The following is a 26,684-nucleotide window of genomic DNA, read 5'->3' as shown; positions in this document are numbered from 1 at the left end:
TGGCTGAAAAAAGGAAGTCCTAGAGCTCCGCCTTTAATAGTCTTCCTTGGCTTGTTTGACAGGTACAGAGGTGTGTCACTAAACAGGTACAAAGACTCCTGTCATTTGATTTTAAATAGCACTTGTCATTCTCCTGGTGGTGTATTTGCCTAGCATAATGGAGGGATGGATGCGACCGTCCGACTGTCCCAGGTGGTGCTTCCCCCCCTCCCCCGCCCTTGTCATCGGAGGAAACCTTTTTGCTTATGTTCTGAGAAGGTGGGAAGGATTCAGAAACGAAGGGTGGCTTCTTGCAGGAGAATTTCGTGGCTGATCGTCACGGGGCATCTTCCGCTCTAGTATCGGGGGTGGGGGTGGGGCGTGGTGAGGAATCGCTTTCAAGAGGAAACTTCCAGACAGTTGAGCGGGAGAAACTGAAGCTGAGCTGGAAGTGAGAGAAATCGGCGGTGAGAAAGGTGGTTGAAGCTGGGTGCTTCGGGGCCCGCATCCCCATGTTTCAGGTGTGGGTGTGAGGACACCATTCTTCACGCGAGTCCTGCCCGCTGGGATGGAACCGGCTCCGTGTCATCTGGTGACATCGGGGCCCAGACAGAAGTCGGGATGCTGCTGGCTCCCTGGAGCAAGGGCCCCGAAGACCGAGTCTGGTGTTCCTCGGGAAGAGAAGTGGTGGAGGAGAGGGAGGTGCTGGGCTCCGTTCCTTCCTTCTGGAACGCTGTGGGTTCCCATTAGACATGGTTCTCCTGTTCTCCCCGCCCCTAGCCTCCACCAGTCTGTTCTCTGCATCTATGAGTGTGGGGTTTTTTTGTTTTTGTTTTTTTTAAATCTACCTATATCCATAATACGACTCTTCCAGAGGAGACCCTGGGGCTCCCGATTCTCTTGTAGTTTTTCAAGCGGACAGTTGGTTTCCTTTTAAAAGCTAGGCGGCGTCTTTCGTGACTGACCCTCTGTGATTTCTGTCCCCGGGGCATCTGCTCGGCTGACTTGGTGACGTCGAGGTGCTGAGAAGACCCCCCCCCCCCACTCCCAGCGCAGACTCTGTGTCCCGGCCGAAGGCCCCTCTCCCTGGAGCGCCGGTGGTCTTCCGCGGGGAGGTAGCCGCTCCGTTCGTGGGCTGGCGAGGGCCTTCCTGCCTCCGCTCTGCTCAACCCGGAGGGGCATCCCCCTGGGCACCAGTGCCCTCTGCTGTCCTGGCAGCGGGCTCTGTGTTAATTTAGGTTTGCTAGGCTTGTCATAACAAAGTACCATGGACCGTGTGGCTGAAGCAACAGGAATTTCTGTGCTCGCAGTTCTGGAAGTCCACGGTCAAGGTGCCGGTGGGCTTGGTTTCTCTCCCCGGCTTGCTGATGGTGTCTTCCCTCTGCACGTGCCCGGCTTCTGTCTCTGTGCATTCACATTTGCTCTTCTAAGGACACCAGTCAGGTTGGATCAGGGTCCACCCCTATGACCCCACTCTTCTTTAAAGGCTCTGTCTCCAAATCCCATCACATTCTGAGGTCCTGGGGGTGAAGACTCTGACATTTGAGTTCTGCATGACTCCAGGTTTGCATCCTGTCTAGTGGGGCTGGACTGTGGGGTGGGGCAGGGGTGCCTGGGAGGGTGGGATCCCGATGTCCACGACTGCTCGTGGCCCCAGAGCACCTTTCTGGAACCCCGCCAGCAGGAGGGCCAGCTCTGGGCACTGGTGTCTCTGTTGGGCTTGTGCACCCCCGCCTAAGCAGACCTGGGGACTGGCCGATCCATCGAGCAACACCTGGGTAAGGTCCCCAGAACTCACATCCACCCAGAACCTGTGCATGGGACCTTCTCACCTGAGAAGAATGTGTCTCCCTAGGAGTTGGGGATTGCTAGGAATTATCACAAATAAGAGCTCCTTGTGCGTCCCGGTGGCGGGTCCCACAGGAGCCCGCCTATCCCTGTGACAACCCCAGGAGCTCCATTATGGTTGGCAAACCCGTTTAAACTCAGACATGGCTTGTCCAGGTCACCCAGCTGGTGGGTGGCTGGGCCCGGCTTTTGAAACCTGCTGCTGGTGTGTCCAGTGGCCAAAGCGGGGAGCAGATCTAGTCCTGCTCCCCACTCCCCCCCACCCCCGCCCCCGTTCCAGGATCTTCCTGGGCCCCTCCACCCTGGGAAGTGAGCACCACCAAAAGCAAATCTGCCAGCCGCCACTGTTTGGGTGGCCTGGGCTCTGGCTTAGGCTTTCTGTTTCTGGTGTCTGATTTCTGTTGTCGTGGAAACGGGGTGACAAGTGTTCCTCGTTAGCGCGGGGGTGCTCCTGACGGAGTTGGCAACCGGAAGGCAGCCTGGGGCGCCGCGGGCCTGGCCTGGCACCCTGCCCCGGAGCCCGGCTCCAGCCCCAGGCCCAGAACGAAGGCTTATCAGAGGCCAGCGTCTGCTGGGCCGTCCCCCCCGTCCCCCCCCCCGCCCCCAGCCACATAATCGCGAGTCTCGGGTCCCACTGCAGGAATGGATACTCCCTTCCTTTCTTCCCTGTGCACTCTGGGTTGGTTTTCCTGGAGCAGTTTGCTTGGCCCAAGAGGCCGTTGGCAGCGAGGACAGAAATAGTGTTTTGTGGTTAGCAGAGTTCTATCATTTGAAAGCAGGCCCATCCTCCGGGTGGCCCGATCCCTGGTGGCCTTCCTCAGAGTGCCCTAAAGAGGCCTTTCCCGCAAACTGCAAGTCATGGGGTCCTTGCCCACGTCCATATATGAACGTGATGTGTGTGCTCTGGGTGCCCGCCCCGTGCCCGCCGGCCTGGCGCTCATCTGCGTTTCTAACGCGCCCTCCAGCCGCACCCCCTCCCGGCCAGTGAGTGCCCCCTGTTTTCTGACCATTTTCAGCAGGACTCAAACCTGGGGCTGGCCCTAATTCCTGCTCTGCTTTATGGGGGAGGGTTGTTTAGACAAGAATGGGCCCTGGGCTGGCCGTTTGATTTACCGGGAAGGGGACGAGGACGTTGGCGTGAGGACGGTGGGGTAAGAGGGTCCTTGGGAATCTCCCCTTGGCTCCGATGGACAGGAGCCTGCTGTGTGCGCCGCGATGTGTCCGGACGTTTCTGTCGCCCAGGGTGGGCTGGGGGGGTTCATGTGGGTCTTTGGGCCTAGAAGAATGGCGTTTGGAATGTTTTCAGGGACAAATTACAATGATGCTGCTTTTAGGGGCTACGTGACATGATGGATTTCTTTTTAATGACTCTTTGGTTCTGTCTTTCCCCTTTAACTGGCTGATCTTGCCCAGGATCTGGCTCTTGTTGTCACCACTGGATAAGCGATTCGTTCGGTCTTTTCTTGCGGAGCAGCAGACGTGGAAGGTGTTCGCGCTGAGCAGGCAGCTGTGAGCCCGGCCTGCTCGGTATCAGCTCCGATCGTGCTAGCTGGCGTAGTCCCCCTGATGCTCTGTCTTCCCACCTGGGAAGGAGATAGCGGGACAGGTGATGCGCCTCGTGCGATCCTCGTAAAACTTCACAGTTGAAACCGAAGCCCAGAGAGGCTAACTAAGCTGGCCAAGGTCACACAGCAATTGGAGCTCTTCACCTCAGCTTGAAGGCCATCTCCCTGGGGCCTTCTGGGGACAGTAAGATGGTGGCTATTCAGAGGCCCCTGTGCCCCTGACACGGAGAAAGCTCCCAACAGATCCTCCTTCCCTGCCCTGTGGAGTAACAAACACATTTTCCCTGGGCTCTGCCTGGTAAAAAAAAAAAAAAAGGGACACTGGGGCTTAGGTCCTCAGGTGACCAAGATCGGAGCCGTTCCCTCAAGGAGGTCACAGGCTGATTTTTTGCCTGTGTCTTAATCACTCACATTGTTTTGAGCAGGCTTTTTGCAGGGGTGTGGGGGCCTTTCTGGAGGAGGAACCAGCAGTTGAAGGAGGTGCTTATGGAGACTGGATGCAGGGAGGCTCTCTGCTCACTCTGGGGCAGCTCTTCAGAGACAGAAGGCCTTACTGCAAGGAGCAGAAAGTGGCTGAACGAGGCCGCTGTTTCTTCCCGTGCAGGGGTGGGGTGGGGAGGGGTGTGGGAATGGATGGCTGATGGAAGGGCTTGGCGGCTGGCTGAGGGGCAGACCCTGCCACCCTCCCCTCAGGCCCAGAGGGACCTTGCTCTAGGCCTTTCTAACTGAGGCGCTGGGTAGCTGCGTGCACTGCCCATCCCCTGGCAGAGTCATGAGGTGCAGGAGCACGGTCAAGGCTCTGAGAAGTTCTGCAGAAAAAGTCCTCTGTTTAGCTCTGCTTCACCCACCGCTTCCTCTGCTCCCTTGACCCCAGGCTGAATCCCTACCAGACCTGGGAACGCCCAGGTGGGTCAGTGGAGGCTGCTTGGGGACCGGAAATGATGGGGACAAACAAACGCACATCTTGCTCATCCGTGCCCTGCTGTTCGCCAGTTCCTCAGGTTCTGCGGGATGTCCACGAGCTAGTTTAACACGTGCTTTCTGCCTGGAAAGCACAGCTGCCGATGGAGGTGGAAGTCTGTGAAACTCTTGGTTAGGAAAGGGTCCCCAGGCTCCCAAAGCTTGGGGACCGACCTGAGTGTGCCCCCTCCTCTGTGGCTCCAGGGCCACCTGCCCACACTCCCCTGCCCCCCACCCCCAGCCTGCTCTGCTTGGCACCCAGAGGCCTTTTCTGGAGTAATGCTGGTCATCGGTGTGTTTGTCACCTCCTCGGGCTCGAGGTCTGCTGCGCATGAGGGCGGGGGGCGGGGCAGCTGTGACGGGGCTCACGACAATGGGCACGCATTTATTCTGGACACTCAGCTAGTGGGATGGCAGGATACGAGTCCTAGCTCCATCTCTTACTGGCCTTGGGGCCTTGGCCATTCCTTATCTTCCTCATCGGTAAAATGGGGGTAAGGGAGGGTGCCCGCCCCCTGCACTTAGGACCCCCTATCACCATCCCCGGTGCCCAGAAGGCACTGCCGCTCCTTCGGTGTCCCTGCCTTTGTCCTTGTGTCCTGGCTCCCCTCTCCCTCCTCCCTGCCCTCTTACCTACCTACAGGGACCCAGGACTATAAGAACTTTCTAGGATTTCTTAAATGCCTGTGACTCCCCTTGTCTGCTATTTGGTGGGAGAGCGCTTTGTTGCTGGGGAGACTTGGTTCCAGGATGAAAGTCAGCACTTGGCTGCCTCTCCTTGGGCAGGTCGCCGCTTGCAGAGCCTCCGTCTCCTGGTCTGCAGGGGTAGCCCCGTCCCGGCAGTGGGGAGCCTGCGTGAGCTCCTGCAGGAGCATGTGGGGTGGGCAGGCTTCCTTCCTCTGGGGCGCCAGGCCCAGTCATCTCTGTCCCCACCCCGCAGGCCGTCGCTTTCCTGCCGCCCTTGCGGAAGGAGGGGGGTGGTTCAAGTTGGGGGTGGAATGGGACACCAGAAGGGAACTTGAGAAGGAAGAGGTGGCAGTTTGTGGATCGGGGCTTCAGAGACACTGCTATCTGCAGGCACTCGAACTTCACAACTAGGGCAGTTCAAGGACTCTAGAAAAGACATACGGGCATGGTAGTCGGGCTTGGTGATATACGGGCATGGTAGTCGGGCTTGGTGATGTAAGTGCGAACACCCGGCTCCCTGAATGCATGGTGGGGAGCTGTGGATTGGAGTTCCGGGCCCCCGTCCTGCCCCGTGTCCTACAACCCTTGTGTGCATCCTTATTTCGGAGGAGGTGCTGTGTTGAACGTACCTGGCACAATGCTGGGAGAAGTTACCTTGCCCAAAGTCACAGCCAGATGGGTAGGCTGATGGGACCTGTCTCACCTGAGTCCTCCTCCTCCCTACCCATCCCCCTGCCTGTGCCCCGCCAATGTCCTCAGGTTGGGGCCCGCGTGGGTGAAGCCGCGGGGGGGGGCGGGTATCCTTTTCTTCATCGGCGTGCTAACATGATCCTGCTACTGGGTGTATCGTGAGGCTGGCGAGGACCCTGACATCTGGGCTGGTGCATTTACTGTGTATAGCCACTTGAACTATGGCCTCGAGAAAGAATGGGTTCAAACTGGCTGGGGCTGCTGCCTGGGACCCTGGGGGCTGAGACCTGGAGCAACAGAGGTGGGACTGAGAAGATGCCTAGGGCAGGTGCTCTGGGAGGAGAGCAGACAAGAAGGTTCAGGCCCTGGGAGGCGGTGGGTCATAGCTGTGGCCAGAAAGGTCAGGGGCTTATTAGCACATCCCTGACTGCTCCCTGTGAGCCTGTTCAGTAGCCAGGTGCGGGAGGAGGGGGGTGCGGTGGCCCTGTCAGCTGCTGTGCTGGCCCCTCTGAGGAGCCCCTGGGGGGGGGTCACCTGGATCTCGTGGACACGAGCCTATCCTGCTCCTTCTGCATAAAGGTAAAAGGCAATACGTGTTAGTGGATTTGCCGTCAAGAAGCCAATCTTCTCAGGCCTCATCATCACATGCACGTGACCTGCAATGCTCGGGGACAGTTGTGTTTTTATCCACAGTGTCAGTCAGACTCCTCCCTATGTGCTCGTTTATGTTTGTTCTGCCCGTGTGACCGAGGCCATGCCTGTTTCAATAACAGCTGTGTCATTGGGGCTCAGCCTGGGGTCTGGCGCACAGTAGGTGCTCAGTAAAACAGGTGCAAAGAATGTTCTGGGCCTTTTGAAATGGCATGGAAGAGCTTGGGGCTGTCTGAGTTTTCTGGGCGCTGTAATGAATTACCACAAGTTTAGTGGCTTAAAGCAACACAGACTTACAGTTCTTGAGGTCTGAAGTCCTAAAATCCAGGTGTTAGCAAGGTTGTGCTCCTTCTGGAGGCTCCAGGCAAGAATCCATTTTCTCGACTTCTCTGCTTCTCCAGGTGCCTGCGTTCCTTGGCGTGGGGCCCGCCCAGCATCTGCAAAGCCAAGAGTGCAGTGTCTTTGCCTCTCTCGCGGCTTCTGCTGTCTCATTGCTCACAGCGCCACCTGTGTCCTTTTTAGAAGGACCCTTGCAACTTCTTTGGGCCCCCCTGGATAACCAGGATCACTCCCCGTCTCAAGATCCCTGACTTAATCATATCTGCAAGGTCCCTTTTGCCTTGCAGAGCTACAGGTTCCAGGGATCAGGATGGAGACATCTTTGGGGGCAGGGGGGCGTTATTTAGCGGGGCCCAGAGGCCCTGGAAGAAAACAGCTCTGCGAGTTCCAAAGAGGAACACCGGAGGGGAATGTTAGGGTCCTGAAACATTCCCTTGTTCATTCATCCGCAAATTCACCGTTAACGTGCTGTGTGTCATCGAGTACCTGCTCTGGGCCGGGCCCCGTGGGTCTGCCCTTCCAGACCACTGTGGACACGCATCCAGCAACAGGTGCCTGCATGTGCCTCAAACGTGACCGTGCTTGAAAGGAAAGCAGTGGGACGGGGCCCAATGGGATTGTGTGGGGTGCGATGGGGAACCTCGCTTCGTCTGGCTGGCTGCAAGGGCGTCTCCACTGGCCTCTGGCTCCTAGCTACTCCTTTGGGGCTTTCCCTCCAAAGGCTGGTCTCCAGGAACCCCGGCGGGTTGTGAAGATCCCTCTCCTCTGTTGCCCGGAGTGCTGGATCCATTTGAGCGAGGGTGGGGTTGTGCTTGCCCAGATGGGCCACCCGAAATGCCGCTTTGGCCCCCACAGTGTCTCAGGTGAGGACGCAGCTGCCAGTACCAGGACTGCCCCCGTTGGAAGGTGCCCATCTGCCCAGCAGGCCGGATTCTTTAGTTCGGATAGAACCTTTGCAGATTGGGTCTGGTCTTGCTTCTGCTGGTGGAGATAGGCCAGTAGAGGGCACCATGCTGCCGCCGTTTCCTCAGCCCCTTCTCTGGTCCCCCTCCCTCCCCCAGGTCTCTGGTGGCAGGTGCACATAGAATCGGTTTTTTTTTTTTTTTTTTAACGACTTAATGATTTAATCTTATTTTCTCAGCAGAACTCGCTTTGGACTCCCCTGAATACGATGGGACATTACTGATCAGATTAATTAATACGAGTTTGCGCACAGGGACCCACCGAACTTACTTTACCAGGCTGACTTCTGCATTGCCATTTCTGTTTTCTCTTTATTAAGCACATTTCTCTCCTGGTGCATTAAGCTCGTTGGGCTCGCCCGCTCCTGGAAATGAGCAGCAGATTCTGTAACCTCCTGCTTTGGTGGGGCACCCCGCACCGTTTGGCTCCATGGGGGCCGTGGCCGCAGCCGATAAGCACAAAGGGGAGACAACGATGTGGCATGTTTGATAATTCTGGGTTTCTTTGGGGGTGGTGTCAGCCCTCTGCCCCCACCTTCTGCTTATTTTAGACTCTCTCTCCCTTTTTGTTAACTCATGACGGATTTTCATGACCAGTGATTAAAATTGCTTCCACGTCCTCACCAAAACCCGGCACAATTGATTGGTGGAAATGTGATAAATGCACCTTCCCCAAATCAAGGGAACAGAGCACACACATCACATCCAGATTAGCATGCATGCAGCCAGGATGCAGTGATTGCTAGGCGTTTGTGCTAAGCGGGGGACTGAGAAAGTGGGAGGCAGAACTGGATGGCCCTTTTGGGGTTCTGGGGAGGCTGGCCTCAGGGACGTGGGTCCGGCTGTTCATCAGGTAACATATGCCAACAAGCGCCAATTAAGTGATGGTGGCCCTCGAGGTCCTAGGGAAGCTGGGGCTCTTGTGCATACCCAGAGAAGCATGTTTGCCTGGGGGAGCCCCGCTCCACCATCCTTTGCTCCTGGCGTGGGGCTGCATTTTGATTTCACTGTGAGTCACTTGAGCCATGCTGCTGAGCCTCCTGTGGCTTTCTTCTCCTGGTCGCCGGTCACCATGCACGGTGGCTGGCCTCGGCTCCCTGTTGGTGCTTTGGGAGGCACTCTGGATTTTTCAGAATTAGCGTGGTGGCGGTGGTGTGTGTGGGGGGGTCACACGTGTTGCTGGCACCATCCAGCTGCCATCCTGATGTTTTATGTAGAGTTGGGGTTCTGTTATAATTCAGCCTAATTAGTGTCTGTTTTATTTTTTATTTTTATTTTTTTTATTCTTATGTTAATCCCCATACATTACATCATTAACTTTAGATGAAGTGTTCCCTGATTCATTGTTTGTGCATAACACCCAGTGCTCCGTGCAGAATGTGCCCTCCTCAATACCCACCACCAGGCTAACCCATCCTCCCACCCCCCTCCCCTCTAGAACCCTGTTTGTTTTTCAGAGTCCATCGTCTCTCATGGTTCGTCTAATTAGTGTCTGTTTTAAATGCTCAGCCACCATATGAAGATGTTTGCGGTGATGCCTGAGCCGAACATGAAGGATCTTTGAGATTAGATCATGCCTGATGTGCAGTGAGATGGATGTTTCGATGTCTGGATTTTTTGAGAATCGGTGACATGGCGGTACATGGCCCGTCATCACCTGAACAGTTAGCTTATGAGGCCGTTCTACCCCTCGATACTTATACATACCTGAGGCTTTCGGAGTCTGGTTTGGCTCGGTGCCGCCAGGTGGGCATGTCTGCTCTGTGCTGGGCCCACCTCTGAGGGCACAGGGGTGGTAGGGGTTGGCCTCTGCCTCTGGGAGTCTATAGTCTGGTAGTGAGACATTCACACACCCCCTTGGTCGTAACCGGGAGCACAGGGGCTGGCTGTGAGTTCATGGCCGGACCTTGCAGCCTTTTTTTACCCCCTAGATTTTATTTTATTTATTTACTTGAGAGAGAAAGCACAGAGGGAGAGGGAGAAGCAGACTCCCTGCTGAGCAGGGAGCCCGGCACAGGGCTTGATCCCAGGACCCCGAGATCATGACCTGAGCCGAAGGCAGTTGCTTAACCAACTGAGTCACCCAGGCGCCCCTGGACCTCGCAGCCTTGCAAGTACTTGGCGCACTGGGTGAGCGTGTCAGGCGGGTGACTCCCTGTCACCCAGTGCAGGTGCTGATGGTGGGATAGGAAGGGGAGACCCCCAAATTACCGCTTGGCTGCTTCTTGTTAAATTAGTTGTCACGACAACCTTAGGATCGTGTCTGGTTATTATCCCCCTGCAGTGGAGAGACAGTAAAAGTCAGAAGGAGATAAAGCATGTGCCCAAGAGTCTGTGGGTTCTCTATTCTGCCTGTACGTCACCCGCCCTGGGCTTGGGGGCTTTGGATGAGGGACCCTTTGGAGGGTTGGGGTGGGATGCCATGGGGAGGGATTTGGGCTTTGGGTGGTGAGGCAGTGGAAGGTGGGGGATGGTCTGCGGGCAGAGGAATGACTGATGGGCTGTGTTCTGGGGACGAAGTCTTGAGATAGTGTGGGAGGTGGATTGGACGGGAGGGACCCGGAGCTGAGACCTGCAGAGACTAGAGCAGACGCCGGCCATGTGCGGCCCCAGCCGCTGTATCTGGCCCCTGAGGATTCTACCTGCTGCATCTGGGAGGTGACTTGAATAAGCTGACCCACTTGCTCTCCACCTGAGCCGCCGGCCATGTTGTCCCCTTGTCCCTACAGGATCAGTCATCCTTTATGAGCGAGAAGCCCAGGCCCCTCCCGTGTCCTGGTTTCTGCTCACCAGGTGGTTTATATGGTAAACCTGACATTTCACATTCACCCAGAACTCTTTCTTCCTATTCTCCTTCCCACAGACAATGCGTTTCTCTGTGGTCCTCGCATTTTTCTGATCACCCAGGGCAAAGGGGAAGAAAAGGCCTGATCTGGGCCGGGGAATTGTCTGACGGCAGCTTCTGAGCTCTAGCCTTTTTTTTTTTTTTTTTTTTTTTAAAGATTTTATTTATTTATTTGAGAGAGAGAGCACGAGCAGGGGGAAGAGACAGAGGGAGAGGGAGAAACAGACTCCCTGGTGAGCAGGGAGCCCGATGCGGGACTCGATCCCAAGACCCTGAGATCATGACCTGAGCCGAAGGCAGACGCTTAACCGCCTGAGCCACCCAGGAGTCCCTAGACTTTTTTTGTTTTTATACTTAAGCAACTTTTGGTATTCAGAAGACCTACTTTCCTGGAGATGGGTGGATGGCTTTGTTCTCGCTGGCCTCTCTTCCGGATGCCTGCAGCAGGTGGGTGGTCGCAACGCGCGCGCCCCAGCCGATGAGGTTTGGGAATGAGGCTCCAGAGGCAGCTTATCCCAATAAGTCCCTAATTGCAGAGCAGAATCCTTCCTCTGAGCCCTCACCCTCCCCGCGGCCACATTGCAGTAATTGGGTCCTTGGTGACCCACGACTGCCGGGCTAATGTAAGCCTTAATGGAAACTCTCCTTTTCCACCCAATTAAGTGGCTGGAAGTGGCATGTTTTGCAAGAACAGTCTGTTCCCTGTTCTCCTGACTTTGCGTCTCTTACCTGAATTCTCCCGTTCAGCTCCTTTTTGTCTACATAAACACGTACTCATTCGTCCCACAAATATTTATTGCGTGCTTATCACGTGTCAGGTTTTGTGCGGGCTGTGAGGCCATGGTCCTGAGCAGCACCCAGCCCCCGTGCAGTCCTGGGTGGCGGCAGGGAGGCACGCCCACCCCGCAGCTGCACCGACAGGGGGTAAAGGACTGTAGTTGTCATGGGCAAGGGGAGCTGTAGGGAGCCAGAGGAGGAACCCTCACTCCGTCTGGGGCCCGAGTGCAGAGTGCCATCCGGACAAATCTAGGGGGTGGAGTGGAGTTAGCCAGATAGAAAGTGGAGGGCATCTCTGGTGGTGGGGACAGTTGGGGCAGAGATGTGACAGACATGACTGGTTTGGGGATGGCCTCGTTAGAAGGTGTGTGTGGAAGTCAGGAGCTGCAGCTTGTTGAGAAGTGGGGTCTGCTCATCAAGTGTTTGGGGGAGCTTGCGTTTTACCCTGGAGCTGGAGGGAGCCGTGTTGTGGGTTACACCAGGGACATGCTTAGCTTTGCGTGCCGGAAGGACTGCTGCCTCAGAGAGGACTCTGTTTGCAAATGACAGAAAACTCAAAGTGGATTAAGAACAAAATGGAATTCACTGGTGCCTCTTGACAGAAAGGGCCACGGGGGGCTGGCCTCAGGTAAGGCTTGATCTAGCACACAAATGGTGTGGCCAAACTGTTCTCTCAGGTCTGTCCATGCAGTGCCTTCATTTCCAGGTTCTGTTTGGTGGTAGGATGATGGTGCAACTTCCACCTGTGTCCTTGCTGGGTCAAGGCCACTGGGGCAAAGTGCCCGTCTCATTCTGCATTCCCAGTACGGTCTTGTAGCTGTCGACTCTGAGCAGGCCAAACCCATTCCTGACTTGATACCTGTGTTCCGGGGAGTGCAGCGAACCCATTGGCTCCACACTGGGGCTGGGGGCAGGTCCCCACCTGGATTGTAACGCCTGCTAATGAGGGGTATGTGCTGGTTCCCTCCAAGGGAAGGCTGGGTTCTGGTTTGACCAAAAGAAGGTGACAGGGTGCTGGGGAGAAGAAATAGCCAAGTCCAGGACAGTCACCAAAGAAGGAGAGAGGCCACGGCGGGGCCCATGGGAGGCCGAGTGGCCGTCCTGGTGACAGGTTCCTCCCCTCTCCCCACGGCTGCCCCAGGGACAGGACACAAGATGGAGAATCTGAGGAGGGTCCTGTCCAGCCTCTTGCTTCCTCCCTCTGTGTTCTTTGCATGTGTATGTGTTTGGGGGCCTTCCGCCTTCAGCCTTCTGGCTCCAGAATCAGGTTATCATTTGCAGTGGCTTTGTGTGAGGTCAGAGCTGTGCTGTGAGGTTCCCTCTCTGAATTTCTCTCTCCTTCCGGATTGCTTGCCGTGTCCCCCGAGGCTGGCAGTGCTGCCGGGAGAATCCCAAGCACCCCCTGCCCCCCGCATCCTAGGGCCATTTCTGCTACTGAACCCATTTTCCTAGGGTGTAGGAACCAGCCCTTTGAAAAAGAGGGTCTTGGGAGAAACCTGGGTGGCAAATGAACTCCTTCATTATTGCTGCCGAAACAGGCAGCTCTGCCTTTGGCTCAAGATCGAGAACAGGGATTCGGAGAAGGACTGACGTTCTGGGCTCTCCCCACAGGCAGCAAACGGTCTGTATTTCCCTCTGATCCCACTGGAAGCGGCAAGATGGTGTGGTTTGGGGAACTGCAGGCCTTGGGTGGGTCGGATCCATCCCTAACTGGCTGGGCCAGCTTGGACGTGGCTCAGTGTTTTAGAGACCTCATCTGTAGGGGGAGCGTCGCTTGACAGCACGTGTGGGGTGTGCCCACTAAATCTCCTTCCTTCCTGGGGAGGGAAATCTCTGTGGCAGGTGCTGGCCAGGTAGAAAGTTGTGGAAACTTGACCCCTGTCTTCATTTCTGAAAGGAGCATGAAAGTCGCTCACCAGTTTGGATTTCAGGAGCAGGCGGGGTAGGATGTCTACTAAGTTCTTACCGTTCTAGGTGTTGATGGCCAGTGCTCACCGACCGGCATCAGCAACATCGCCTTGGGGCTGGTTATTGACACCTCGTCTTGGACCCTGCCTAGACCTGCTGGATCAGAATCTGCCTGTTAGCCCAGAGGATCCTAAGTGCATTGAAGTTTGGGAACCTGGCTGAGTGCTCAGGAGGGTGCATGGTTAGCAGAGGCCCCTGGGCGGGCTCTGGCTTACGATGGGAGCGGGGACGTGACCGGCATCCAGGCGGTGACTGGGATATCCACGGTGTTGTCTCAGGGCTGGTCCTGTCTCATCCCGCAGGGTTCCCTGAGGATGCGGCCCCTCAGCTCCCCTCCACACCTTTCCCACGCTGACCCAGGCAACCATGCACTTCCCGGGGGTCCCCTAAGCCAGAGGCCATGGAATGAACTGTTCAGTAAAAGCACAGAGGAGCAGCAGATGGGCTTCAGTGCTGGGGACAGGGGATTCCAAGGTTCTGAGCTGCGTAGATGCCTCTCGCATCCAGCAAAAGCATTTCCCGGAGCCTGGAGGGGATGACAGAATTGCCTGGGGGAGATCCATTCCTTCACCCCCAAAACTCGCTGCTTCTCGCTTGCCTGCACACGAAGTCATGGGCGCATGGCCTTCTGTGACTTCCTCGGGGCTCTGCAGCAGACACACCACTCTTTTGATGCAGGCCGTCCTGCAGGGAAGCCCCGGGTCTGTGGCCTGGACAGGCTCGGCTCCGGCAGGCCTCCTTCCCTGTAGGATCGGCTATCGCGGGCTGCGGGCCCCACGGGGGCACCGACTCCTCGGGGAATGTCTGTTTCTTGTTCCTTCTTTTGATTTCATCTCACAATAATGTAGGAACATGCTTGTGGCCCAGCCTTTCTGTCTCCTCCTTCCCTCCGCCCTCGTCCCTTCGAGGTGACACTGCTCTTGTCATTTGGGAGTGGAGCCTTTCCTTCTTTTCTCTACGAATGGAGATGCGTACACCTAGAAATACGTAGTTCGGGGCTTCTCATTGTGTTGTTTGCATAAATATCCTGCTGTTTTGTTTTTAAAGCAGCGCGGTATGTATTGCACTGGGGGGAATCATGCATTTACTCCTTTAGAGCCTCTCTGTACTGGGCGCTAGGCCAGGCTGTGGGGTGGAAGGGGCCAGGCACGTCCTTCCCCTCCATCTGGGGCCGGCACCCGGACCCTCGGCGGCCTGAGAGCAGGCCCCGTCCGTCTTGTTCTCCTGTCCCCTTAGTGCCTGGCCAAGTGCCAACGCGGAGGTGGCCTTTGACCTGCGTTCATTAGATCAGCAGCCTGCTGAACCCGAGGCTCGCCGCTGCCTCAACAGGACAGATCTTCAGCTGCGAGCTCTTGATGTCGGGGTCAGTAACGCCCGCTGACCTCCTTTGGATTTTGCTTTATTGAAATGCTCACACATTTATTTTAGCCTCGAAACTTATTTCGTCTTGAGAAATGGGATGGAAACTCGTGCCCCAGCAGAGCAAACCCTATAAATCAGATGTCTGGCTGAGCCATCCTTACGGTGTGGGCCACAGTCTTGGGACTTTCTTATTCCTGTGGTGTTGTCAGCATGGTTCAGACACTCATCCTCAGCTGAGAAATTACCGCGAGTTAAACACACATAAATACACCGAGCTCCTTATGATGGGCCAGCATCCTCAGATTCCATTCCGCAGCGAAAACAAACCGGATCTGCCACTTTAAAGGTCAAGAGGCTCTCTCTTGTATGTTTTCCCTCGCGGATCGCGGAAAGTAATTTCCCTCTTGTCCTACATCCGGGTCGGGAAGGGCAGCTGCGCTCCTTGGGGACGTCAGGTCCCAGAGCCTTTGACTCCAGGCCGGATGCAGCCACCCATCCGCTAGAATCCTGAGAATCGTGGAGATTGAACCTAGACATCATAACCTCCCGGGAAAGACCCGGCCTCACATTCCAAGGCCTTTGCAAGCATGGTAGCTCTGGAAAGAACTCCCCACCCCACGTGGTGATCGTAGCTTGGGGTGAACACTGTCTCTTCGGAGATTAGAAAGAGTGGTCCCCCCTCCCCCAGCGGTCCGGTCCGCTCTGCGGGACATCTTCCCTGGGCCCTGTTTCAACGGAGCTGTGAGTTTGTCATGTGCCATACAATGGGACTCACTTTCAGCAGAACCACTGAGTGAGGAGCTCCATGGCTGGTGAATTTCATTATTCTCATCAGCTGTGACTTCTGCGGAGAAACGACCCCTCTGAGCGCGGACAGAAGCCCTCACTGTTGGGCAGAGGCTGGGAAAGCCTCACGGTTGGGTCTTCCTAAGCACCGGGAAGTTTCTGTCCCCCCCGACTGCCCTAGCCCGGCCCTTGGGGGCACATGCGCCTCTCCCTTCCCTTCGTTTTCCTGGCAACTCCAAGGACCTCTCCGTTCCCTTGCGGACCGGCCCGGCCTGGGAGTGGGTGTGTCTAGACCCGGGCGGGTAAGCGTCCAGAGCTGAGGCAGCTTTCCTGCCATTTTCTGGCCCCTCTTGTAGACGTGGATCAGGTGACGCGCTGTTTTGTGGGGGCTTTCTCTTTGATCCGGTTCCCACGGTGCTGCGGAAAATTCTCCTCCTGATCTTTTGTTCTGCACAAAAACCAAGAAGCGTAGCTATGCGTAAAAAAGTCTCCATAGGTGGCCAAACATCACGGCTGTGTTGAAATGTCAGAAAATGGAATTGTCACTGCTTTAGCGTCCGAGGCCGCAGCCCACCCCTCGGCAGGGCTTTGCATCCGCCACGAAGCCCCGCGGGTGAGCCCCCCGTGGCTCCCTGCACCCCATCTTTGCAGGGGGTGCCTTGTGATCCCCCTTCCTGCCCCGGCGCCCCTCGTGGAACGAGAGGTCGAGAAGCCTTTGTGTAAGTTTAGATTCACGTGTCCCTGACGGTGACCTTGCTCTGTGAGTCCGGCGGTTTCAGGGTATGCATTCTCAAGAATGTCAAAGGGGAAAAAAAAACAAGGTGCCTAAAAGCCTGTTTTTTTGGAAGGAGCCTGGGTATAAATAAATAAATGAAACCCATACAAAGAAAAAGATTAAAAAAAAAATCAAAGATGGAACCTTTGCATTTGGCCTGGGGTGCAAAAGGCAGGCTCTTTATGAGATGCTTTCAAGTGTTGAGGTTTTAGTTTCCAGTTCTTTCCTCCTTTTTATGTGCTTGTAATTCCAAGCAGGAGAGGTTTTTTTTTTTTTTGAGCCTTGCCCAGTCCTTGGGTGGGGTGATGGAAAAGGAACGGGCTTTGGAAACATGCTTGTATACATCGATCCAGCAGATGCTAAAAGCTAGCATTTATTGAGCCCTTACTGCATGCCAGCACCTCATTGAGTCTTGTAATCTCTTACTGAGGGGTGCCCCCATTTCACAGATGGCAGCTGAAGTACAGAGCAAATAAGTAGCTTGCCCAGGATCATCAGCTCATCAGTGGTCGAGCCGGGATCTGAAACCAGCAGACCGGCTCCAGGGTTCGAAGCCTTCCATTGTACTGGTCCTCAAATATGAAGACCTACAGTGCACAGGAGCTGAGCTAGTGCTGGTGTGGGTGGGCAGATGGTCCAGGAAGGAGAAAGTTGGACGGCTGTGTGATGTGAGCTGGCAGAGAGGAGCCCAGCTTGGGAAGGGAGCACCCAGGAGGGCTTCCTGAAGGAGGTTGCCAATAAGCTGAGGCTTGAAGGTGCGTAGGACTTAGCCAGGCATAGTGAGGTGCGGGACCACATCGAACCGGGTTCAGTCCTGACTCTGGGGCTCACTGGGGGGTGTATATCAGGTGCCTTCACATGTAACAGGTGCTGGCCCTGCTAGGACCCAGCCGCTCCCTCACTTGTTAGGAGATGCAATGAATGGATGTCATGGAAGTTGCCTGGTGCGTAATGGGTACTCCGGAAACATTAGTGGCCCTCTGTCCACTTCCCACGGATGGGTGGGAACGTGGATTGTACATTCACTGCGACCTGAGGTTGCAAACTGATGGCCCCGGGTTGGCCCACAGAATTGGAACGATGTGCTTGCATTTATAAATTGGGAGATTCCACGCTCAATCTTAAATTTGAGCTTTTCTGAAAGCTTGTAAGACGTGATTGCTGTCTGCATGTCCCGGTCTGCCCTCTGCCCCCGCTGAGTGAGGGGTGGCCGTCCCCAAAGGGACACTTGGGCTATCAAATGCCCCCCCACCCCCCCTCGGCTCTGTCTTCTGACCTGGCCTCCATCCTTCCTCTCAACCTCCTGGCTTTGCCCCCAGCCTCGTGTCCCCTGTGCGGCCCATGGCCATGCAGTGGCACCCCTGGGAGGTGGACTTGGGTGCAGCGGGAACCTTTGCCATGGATTTCCTCGTGGCTGGCTATCAGGTTTTATGTGGACGAGGGCATTCATCTCAAAACAATGGCACGCACTCAGGAACTCAGTGTGTCCTCAGCCTCATGGCATCGAGCCCCCGTCCGTTTGAATGTCCACACCCGTTGTGCGCACCAGACGCCGACTCTCCCGGGCGAGCGGATCTTTCTCTGAGACTCAAGGCAGCCGGCATTTTGCATCTTTGAAGTGTTCGGCTTTCTGGCAAATGGACCAGTACTTTAAAAACAAGAACATTCCAGGGATTAACGGAAAACCACTAAACTGGCAGAGTGGGGTTCTTAGGGAGAAGCCATGGTTCAAGAGGAGCCCCTCCTTCCAAATGTCAGACTGACCCTTGGAAGACGGTAATCAGATATAGACAGGAAGGTCCTCAGTGACGGGGCTGTGTCCCCTGGGGAACGCAGGCTCTGAGAAATAGAGTCCTGAAGAGGTATCTGTCGAACCCTCCCGTGGTTCAGCATCGATGTGGCTGCGTGGTGGGCTTGCAGAGTCCAGGCTCCGATCTGTTACCCGTATGCTTTGTAGAGAGTCCCAGAGTCCCTTCTCCAGAGTCTTGCCATCTTTCAAAGCTGCACTCAATTGCTGCCTCCTCCAGGAAGCCTTCCCTGGTTCTTCCTGGGGTGCGGGAGAGGCACGCCCTCCCCTTCTCCACTCTTTCCTTTGTCCCTCTCTTGGAGCCTGCTTTCCCATCTCCGTTCCTCACCTTCACAGAGCTTGTGCTCTGAACCAGGAGCTGAGCACTCATGGTCTCACTTAGTCCTCAGAACTCCCTGAGGAGTGCTGTCACCCCCATATTACAGATGGGGAAACTGAGGCTTGGCAAGGGGAAGGGACCCCTCCAGGCCACGCGCCCGCATGTGGTAAAGTGGGATTTGGACCCCTGGCTCTGTGGTCACAGACCCGGGCTCGTCAGCGTTGGCCCTGTCCTTGTTTCCCTCAGAGCTTTGCACACAACACGCTCCTTTGGAATGTGGTGTTGAGCCAGAGCCCGGGCGGTTCTGTGAGAGCGTTCCTCTTTTATTAAGGTCGAGAAATCTCGGGTCCTGTTTAGTGTTATCTTTGATGTTGAAGGGCAGAGTGGAAATTTCTGTTTCCATGTGACCCAATTTCTGTGCTTTGAAAATGCTGTTTGCTTTCTCTTGCCCTGCTCCCCATGTCTTTGAGATCAGACAGCAGGGCCCCCTGGAAGCATTTCTGCGTGTCCACCCTTCCGCCCTCTCCGTCGCACGGCCTGTGTCCCGGTGAAAGCATGACTCGTGCGGCATCTTTCTGAGCCGAGTTGTGGGCTCGTTGTCATGACTCACCTGTCCCGCCCTCCGCCTTTTCTTCTTTCCTGGGCTGTGAACATAACCACATCCCCGACCACCTGGACCTCAAGGGACGCCCCCCTGGCCTCTTCATCCTTCTGTGATATCGGCCCGGGAAATGGGACTTAGGCGTTCAGGGTCTCCGCATACACCCCGCTCACCGGTTCAGGAGCTCCTCGTGTATACAATGCAAGATCCCCTTTTCCGCTTTCCTCTTTCTGCCTTTGGAAGCTTTTTGCTGGCTAAGATGCTCCTCGCAACTCATTACACAGTAAAAGCGATTGCTGAAATGGGGTCGCTGCTTTCGGAGCTGGCCTGGGCCCCCCGTGGGCGTCTGTGGACTATTGCTGGGGGGCATCTCCAAAACCTACCTCTGCATCATCACACTTGAAGGTGCTGAGCGTTTGTGTGTGTCTCGCACAGGGTTAAGCTAAGGGGTCAGGGATACAAAGACGGCTGTGCGTGCCGTCTGTTCCTAGGACGTGCCCTGGGGAGGCGGGTGTGCGTGCGCGCGGCTGACCGCGGGGACGACTTCCAGCTTCCAGACCGGGATGTTGTTGGCAGAGGGTCCACTTTTCCTTTTCTTTCTTTTTTTTTTTATTGTGGTAGAACATACATAACATAAAATGTATCATTTTAACCCTTTGTGAGCGTGTGCGTGACGCCACCATCGTCTCCTGAAGCTTTTCACCGTCCAGCGTGGAAACTCCGTCCGCGTTAAACACGAACCCCCCTCCCCCCGCCATCCGACTTTACCTCTGAGGCTGGGTGACTCTGGGTCCCTCACTGTGTTTGTCCTACTGTGACTGCCACGTGGCGTGCTGTCCTTGTGTTTCATCCGTGCGGTAGCAGGTGTTAGGACAGCCTTCCCTCCTACGGGCGAGTAGCGTTCCGTCGTACGGGTAGGTCGCCTCTTGCTCAGTCACCCACCCATCAGTGGGCTCTTAGGGTGCTGCCACCTCCTGTGAATCGTGCTGCTAGGGGACGTGGGGATGCGAGAGCTTACTTTGTAATAAGCCTCATCTCAGGGCCTTCCGGTGTGAGACGCGGGCATTCTCTCGCGGGGCAGGGGGCTGGCCGTCCACGGAGCCCACTGTGTGCCTGGCTCTGGGCTGGAGAGCTGACATTCATCATTTCATCCTCCCAGGGGCCCTGAGGGGTGACTGGGACTTGCCTGGGGTCTCACCACTAGCAGAGTTGGGGCGTACCGCCCCAGCCTGCCTGCTCCAAAGCCATCAGGCCCTGTCCCCTTGGTTACTCTTCAGATGCCTGGGATAGGCGGTGTGAACGGTTCACGGTGACTCTGGTATTGGAAGAGGAAAGAGGTTTTCACGTATGAGAAGTTTTCACGGAAGAGAAGGCCGGAGCTCACCGGTGACCCGGGACCACCAATGGGGAGGCCAGTCCGTGGCGTGTGGTAGGGGACTGTGGCCCAGAGCTCTCAACCAGGGCTGTCAAAAGCATCGGGTGCCCAGGCCCCACCCATTGAATCAGATCCTGGGGCTGGACGCTGGAGTTCCAGGAGTAGGTGGGCACCGGAGGAAACAGTGGGACAGGGCAAGGGTGTTGGTCCCCGGGGGTCCCGGTGGTACACTCTGGCAGATGTGACTCGAGGCGTTTTCCTGGGGGGCAAAGGATCCTTTCTGCCCCTGGCATCCATGCTGTGCCTCTGATCCTGTAGCCCTTTGCACCCTGTGATTATTGAGTGTTCCCCCAACACACACACACACACAGAGCGGCTGGTGGTCCACACCGCAGGTCATGGTGCCTCCAGCTTGAAGCCTCGGGTCAGGTTGGTTAGATTCTGTTGCACGCTCTGTTGCCCCAGTGCTGGCCATTACCTGCTGTCAGGCTTCTGTTCCCTTGAACCTGACCATTGACAACAGCATCGCTCTAAATTCGGGACTTGCCTGTGTGCACGTTGGGAGCAGCCTCCACCCCCAGATCCCATGGCTGAGGACACAGCTCTCCAGGGAGCAGCGGAGAGCCCGCCATTTCAGGCCCTGTCGCTGCGGTTCCAGCTTTGTCTATCTCAGCAGGCTAGGGTGGATCTGGAAGCATCCAGAAGCTTCCGTGTCTTAGTCATGTATTCCAAAGAGCAGCGGAAACAGACTGGCAGGGCTTGGCGGGCATCAGGAAATACTTGGCGCCAGAGGGAAGCACTGCAGAACGAATTCTCAGTTCGGAGCATTTTTGCTCGGACTCTTTCTGGGCGACAGGCCATTTAGGAATGTTTGTTAAATGCTTGAAAAGCAGGAGTTGATTCCTGCGTGTTTCCACTGCCGACATGCGAGGCCACGGTACTCCGTTGACGCTGACCCTTGTTTTCCTTTCTCGACAGTGAGTGACCTGCAGGAAGAAGGCAGACATGCCATCAATTCGCCGATGTCCCCCGCCTCGGCAGATGTCCACCCTGAAGACACCCTGCTAGGTACCGTGGGCTCTGCCAACCCCTGTCGTGACGCTGCTGAGCTCCCCCGGCTGGTGAGGCTGAGGAGGAGCACCAGGGGGATGGCCTGGTGACCAGACATCACGCCTGGTGGCATCCGAGAGTCTGGGCTCTTAGCTCAAGGTCACGTTTAGAAAAGTCGGTAGGAAAGAAAACCCAGTCTTCCTTTGTAAGTTTCTGCCTGTCTGATTTCAAACGTCGGTTGACGTACGATGAGGCCAACGGATCGAGAGTTGAACAGCATTGAAAAGACAGCTTGTTATACGCCCAGTCCCGAGGTGGGGGCACGCCAGGGTTGGGCAGGAAGCAGGAGGGAGGGGAAGGCGCAGCCTTTCTTTTCTTGTGGGAAGGACGGGGTGGGGCAGTGTAGGCAGGTGTGGACTGGCTGGTTGGGATAATCTCGGGGGGCTCTAGGGGCTCTCCTGATTGGTGTGTCCCGGGCCCTGGGAGGGGCAGTGTCTCTAGGTCCCCAGGCCCCAAGGTGTCAAAGCATTCGAAAATATAGAAAGTAAGAAACATAGTTAATACACCCTAATCTCTGCGCAAGCCAGAGCTGTCCCGAGGCCATGGGCTTGCTGGGTAGGACCCACCAAGTGGTGAAGGCCCCGGTACCCACCTCCTTGAGACCACATCACAGCCAGCACTGATGAGGTGACAGTCTGGACACATTTTTCTTTTTTTAAAGATTTTATTTATTCATTTGACAGAGAGAGACACAGCGAGAGAGGGAACACAAGCAGGGGGAGTGGGAGAGGGAGAAGCAGGCTTCCCGAGGAGCAGAGAGCCCGATGCGGGGCTCGATCCCAGGACCCTGGGATCATGACCTGAGCCGAAGGCAGACGCTTAACGACTGAGCCACCCAGGCGCCCCTGGACACATTTCTCTTAAAGCGTGTTTTGGGATCTGATCAGTCTGAAAGGTGGTTGTGGAACATTCTGCTTATCTCTAAACCCTGGTTCAAAGGGAAGTCCCGGTTGGTCCGTCCTTTGTGGTTTCCACGACAAGGCCAGGCCAGCAAGAGCTTGCAGAGAAATGCAAACACAGGTTCAGCTTGGCAGACCTGAAGCCAAGTGCTGGACAAGGACCCTGAGATCCTGCTGAGGTCCACTGTGGCCCCTCTCCTCTTGGAAGAGCATGACTCTTCACTGTACATGCTGCTGGTCATCTTCAGTCTGGCTGAAGAGCATGCTCCTGGGTGACCCTCTCTAAGGGGAAACGGGGGACTCGCTCGTGGGTCTGGAAATTAGCTGGACACAGAACAGGATGCTCCATCTCGGCACTGTGGATATCTGGCACTGGGTAATTCTTTACCATGGGGGCTATCCTGGGTCTTGTGGGGTTTGAGCATCCCTGACCTCTATCCATGAGGTGCCACCAGCTGGGACAACCAAAAATGTCTCCAGACATTGCTACATGCCCCCTGGGGTGGGGGAAGGACACAGTTGCTCCTGTTGAGAACTCTGATTTAGACCAATGGGGGCGCTAGAAGGTTTATCCTAAACACATGGCAGGCTCTTGTTTTGTCGATAATGCCTTGAACTTGCCTTTCCCTGGGCCCTAACCCTCCTCGTTTTGCCATCTTTATAAATAGCCACTCTTGGGCAAAGGGAGTTGGTGTCCTTCAGTTTGTTCCATAAGGTTCTGCTTGTCCCTGAAGCTCGTGTGACCTTGATAAGGACTGACCTGGTCAGCACCTGGAACTGAGATCTGAAAGGTGAAGGGGATGTGTAGTGGAGGAAGAGGGTATCAGATAGGGAGCAGCATGTGCCAAGGTCCTGTGGCAGGCAGTGGTGACGCTTGCTGAGGAGATAGGGAAGGCTGGAAGGGCTGGAGGGTGGAGAGTGCCAGGGACAGCTGAGGAAGTGAGGCTGCAGAGGGCCTTGGAGGCACATGGAGGGTGCTGGCCTTGGTCCCAGGAGCACTGGGAGGCTGCTGAGGGCCTTACATCACAAGGGACCCCTGTGTGTTCTCCTGTGTGTTACCTGGAGCGTCTCTCTCAAGCATCAGACCTGTATGACTCCAAAAATAGTTCTCCATTTAGTGAGGTTTTAAAATTTGCTATTGTGAAGCCAGTCCTCTCAAAGCCATTCTGTTCCCACTGGCATGGACAGGGGCCCTAGCTCTGTGGGAGCGTGGTCATCGCCACCTGTGTGTCCTGCGGGCTCTTCCCCTGCTCAGGTCCCGAGGCCTCCCCCTCCGCATCCCCTTGTGTGGTCCGCGGTGCCTCCCACACCCTCTCCTTGTGCGCTGGCGTGGCCAGTTTTGTTCTGGATGGTGTCGGGCCGCCGGGGGGCTTTCCCGTGTGTAGCCCCTCTTCCTCACTATCATGCCAGCCCCTCTGCAGTGGCTCCTGGGCCCCAATGCCTGTAGATCGAGGCCTGAACATGGAGGGAAGACGGGTAACAAATAAACAGAAGACGCATGAACACATTTTATTGTGAAACATCATCCACCCCCTTCCTTTTTTTTTTTTTGCGATTTTTTGTCTAAATTTTTGGTTCATCCTATTTTACGGAGTGGGGAACTTTCTCGGTGTACGTATTTATTAACAGCGGCTGCCAGGAGCTTTTCCCACGGATCTGATTCAGCCCGTGTGTGTGCTGTCCTCCCAGTGCGTGACCCACAGAGGGAATGACTGGCTTCCCTGCTCTCAGTCCTTCTCCCCGACTACGGGCAAGGGGAGTCGGTCGTCCCCACAGCCCTGCCGTGCCCGCTAGTGCTGACCGTGACTCTCTTCCCTGGCAGAGGAGAACGAGGAGCGCACGATGATCGACCCCACCTCCAAGGATGACCCCAAATTCAAGGAGCTGGTCAAGGTAAGGAGCACCTCGGTCAGTGCCTTCCTTCTGGGCTGTGGTGGGCGGACTGCTGGGGTGGGAAGGGGGGTGGAGGGTTAGGGGTGGGCCCCGGAGCTGGTCCCCGGGGTCAGGGAAGCCGCGACGGGAGGGCTGGGGACCCCGTGGCTAATTCAGAGTGTCAACGGCAGCTTCTGTCTCCTTAGCCTGGTTTCTGAGCCCCGGCTCAGCGGTGAGGCTTTATTTGCGGTATTGGTGTGTGTTTGCCGATTGCAGTTTTGATTGTTCTGATCTAAACCACGATGGGCCTTCAAGAGTTAATCCCCCCTGATGGATGAGCAAAGGCTCGGGCGCTGACAGCGTCCTCGCCCCGTGAGACCCAGCTCCGCACCAGAGCAGGTGGCTGTGGAAAAGCTTTCACTTCGGCAGCCTGAGGCGGACCCAGGTGACCCCCGGGCTTTGAGGACGCTGTCCGTGACAGTCCATGCCACAGACACGGGCTATTAGAAGTGCTCTTGAAAACGTTTCTCCACCTCAGTCGGCGCCGTTGGGCCCGACGTGGCGCAGAACCGCATTCTCACGGGGGCTGGCGCAGGATCAGGAACGCTTTTGCCAAATTGTCTCCTGGTAAAAGTTGACCTTGAAAAGGCCCGTGTTAGGGCCCACCCAAAAACCTTGATTCCTAACAACTGACGTTACCTGGTTTACTTTATTAAGAACTTTTTTCCCTCTAATATTCACTCTGTTACTCTGAACACAAGAATGTTGGTGAGGAAAGTGACCCAGTCTTTGAGCCACCAAAGACTATTATGGGGGATGTTTCAGTAGTAGAAAGGGTTTGCACTGTATCAGTTGGGCTTCTCCAGAGAAACAGAACCAACAGAGTGGACCCATCTATCCATCTGTCTACATCTAGATGTAATGATTATTATGACAGATGGGCTTACGTGATTAGAGCCCCACGATCTGCTGTCCACAGCCAGACACCCAGCAAAGCAGGTGCCGTAATTCCAAGGCGGGCGGGCCAGGAGGGCCAAGGACAGGGTTGAACGTGCAGCTCAGCCGGCAGGCCCAGGAGGGTGAATCCCACCTTCCTCCACGTTTTTGGGCTATTCAGGTCCTCAGTGGATTGCGTGAGGCCCGTCCGTGTCATCCATGTCTCCTCTGCTTTGCTCAGTCTGCCAGTTCAAGTGCTCATCTCTTCTGGAAACATCCTCGCAGACCTAGCCAGAAGGAGTGTTGAATCCGGTGTCCAGGCCTTCCGGGGCCCAGTCCAGCTGACAGGATTAACCGCCACACACACCTTTCGGCTTTCTCCTTCTTCAGCCTTTGAGCAAAGCTGAGAGTTCACAAGCATCGCCTCCCTGAAACACCCCCAGGAGAGCTGGTGCTGTCCTCACGTTCACATGAGGACAGAGGGGAGAGGCACCCCACCCCCCACTGCCCCGTTACACCTGTTAGCGATGTGTGCGGGCCTGAATGGGTCTAGTCATCTGGCACCTTGTTCGCTGAGCCCGGGCTGAATGTTTTGTGCCATGCATGGCCTTGGGCGTAGTGAGATGAACGGATCGCCTTCCTTCTGATGGGGGCTGCTTCATGCCCGTCTCGGATCCACCTGGCCCCAGCGGCCTCCCTTGCGCCGCCGTCACTCCCAAGCCCGCAGGCTGTTTCGGACCCCACGGGGTGAGGGCTGGTCAGCTGCTTGTCCTTCATCAGCCCCTGTGGAGGGGTCCGCAGCGTCTCCGCATCCGGGGCCAGCCCAGTGGGACCTCTGTGGGCTCGGCTACCGCGGCTCTTCTGGATTCTGGATTCGGCTGAAGGGCCATGCTGCAGGGAATGGGGTGTGCTGATTAGAGGGTCTGGCAGCACGAGCAAGTCCACGCCCCATCAGGCAAAGCAGGACGAGAAGGCACCAGAGAATGAAAGCCTCTCCCTCACTTCCCTGCTGGGTGGCTGGGAGGGCCACGGCTCCACAGGCGGGGGAGGCTGCCTGGCTGAGCACTGATGGATTTTCTTCCGAAGCTGTGGTCAGCTCAGGGGTGGACCTGCCTCACCTCCCTTCCCGCTCACTCTTGCCAGCCTGGGGTTGCCCTCACCCCAGCAAGGGAGCAGCAGTGAGCTTGGCCCTGGGCTCTCTTTCTGGGAACCCAGGGGTGGTGGGCTGAGTCACGGCCCCCCAAGGTGTCCATGGGACTATTACCTCCTTATGTGGCAAAAGGGACTCTGCGGACATGACGCAGGGGTCTTCGTTTGGGAGATGATCCTGGGTCACCCCAGGTGGGCCCAGTGCTGGCACAAGAGTCCTTAGAAGCGGGGGCAAGGGAGATTTGCCCACGCATGAAGGTGCAGCATGGTGACAGAAGCAGGTGATACATTGCGGGCTTGGAAGGTGCCGGAAGGGCCCAGGCGCCAAGGATGCAGGTGTCGTCTGGAAGCTGGAAGAGGCAAGGAGACGGATTGTCCACTAGAGCCTCCGGAAGGAGCCAGCCCTCCCAACACTGTGACCG

At 56.1% G+C, this 26,684-nt stretch overlaps 1 protein-coding gene across 2 annotated transcripts in view; it reads left to right on the top strand.

The window, feature by feature from the left end:
* PARVB (parvin beta) overlaps positions 1–26,684 on the top strand; it is a 75,876-nt gene that overhangs the window by 3,929 nt on the left and 45,263 nt on the right. Inside the window, exons 1-3 of one of the 2 annotated variants that reach the window (XM_034987332.1) lie at positions 2,729–2,811; positions 21,275–21,364; positions 24,128–24,198. In XM_034987332.1, coding sequence (XP_034843223.1) covers position 2,811; positions 21,275–21,364; positions 24,128–24,198 — 162 coding nt within the window. In that variant the 5' untranslated portion in view covers positions 2,729–2,810. Of the gene's footprint in view, positions 1–2,728; positions 2,812–21,274; positions 21,365–24,127; positions 24,199–26,684 lie in introns of those variants that run through there. The other variant, XM_034987333.1, reaches the window with a different exon arrangement.

Source organism: Mirounga leonina, unplaced genomic scaffold (genome assembly GCF_011800145.1).
Source record: "Mirounga leonina isolate KUSES-001 unplaced genomic scaffold, KU_Mleo_1.0 Mir_418, whole genome shotgun sequence".
Classification (NCBI taxonomy): domain Eukaryota; kingdom Metazoa; phylum Chordata; class Mammalia; order Carnivora; family Phocidae; genus Mirounga; species Mirounga leonina.
This window is presented reverse-complemented; position numbering and strand designations above follow the sequence as displayed.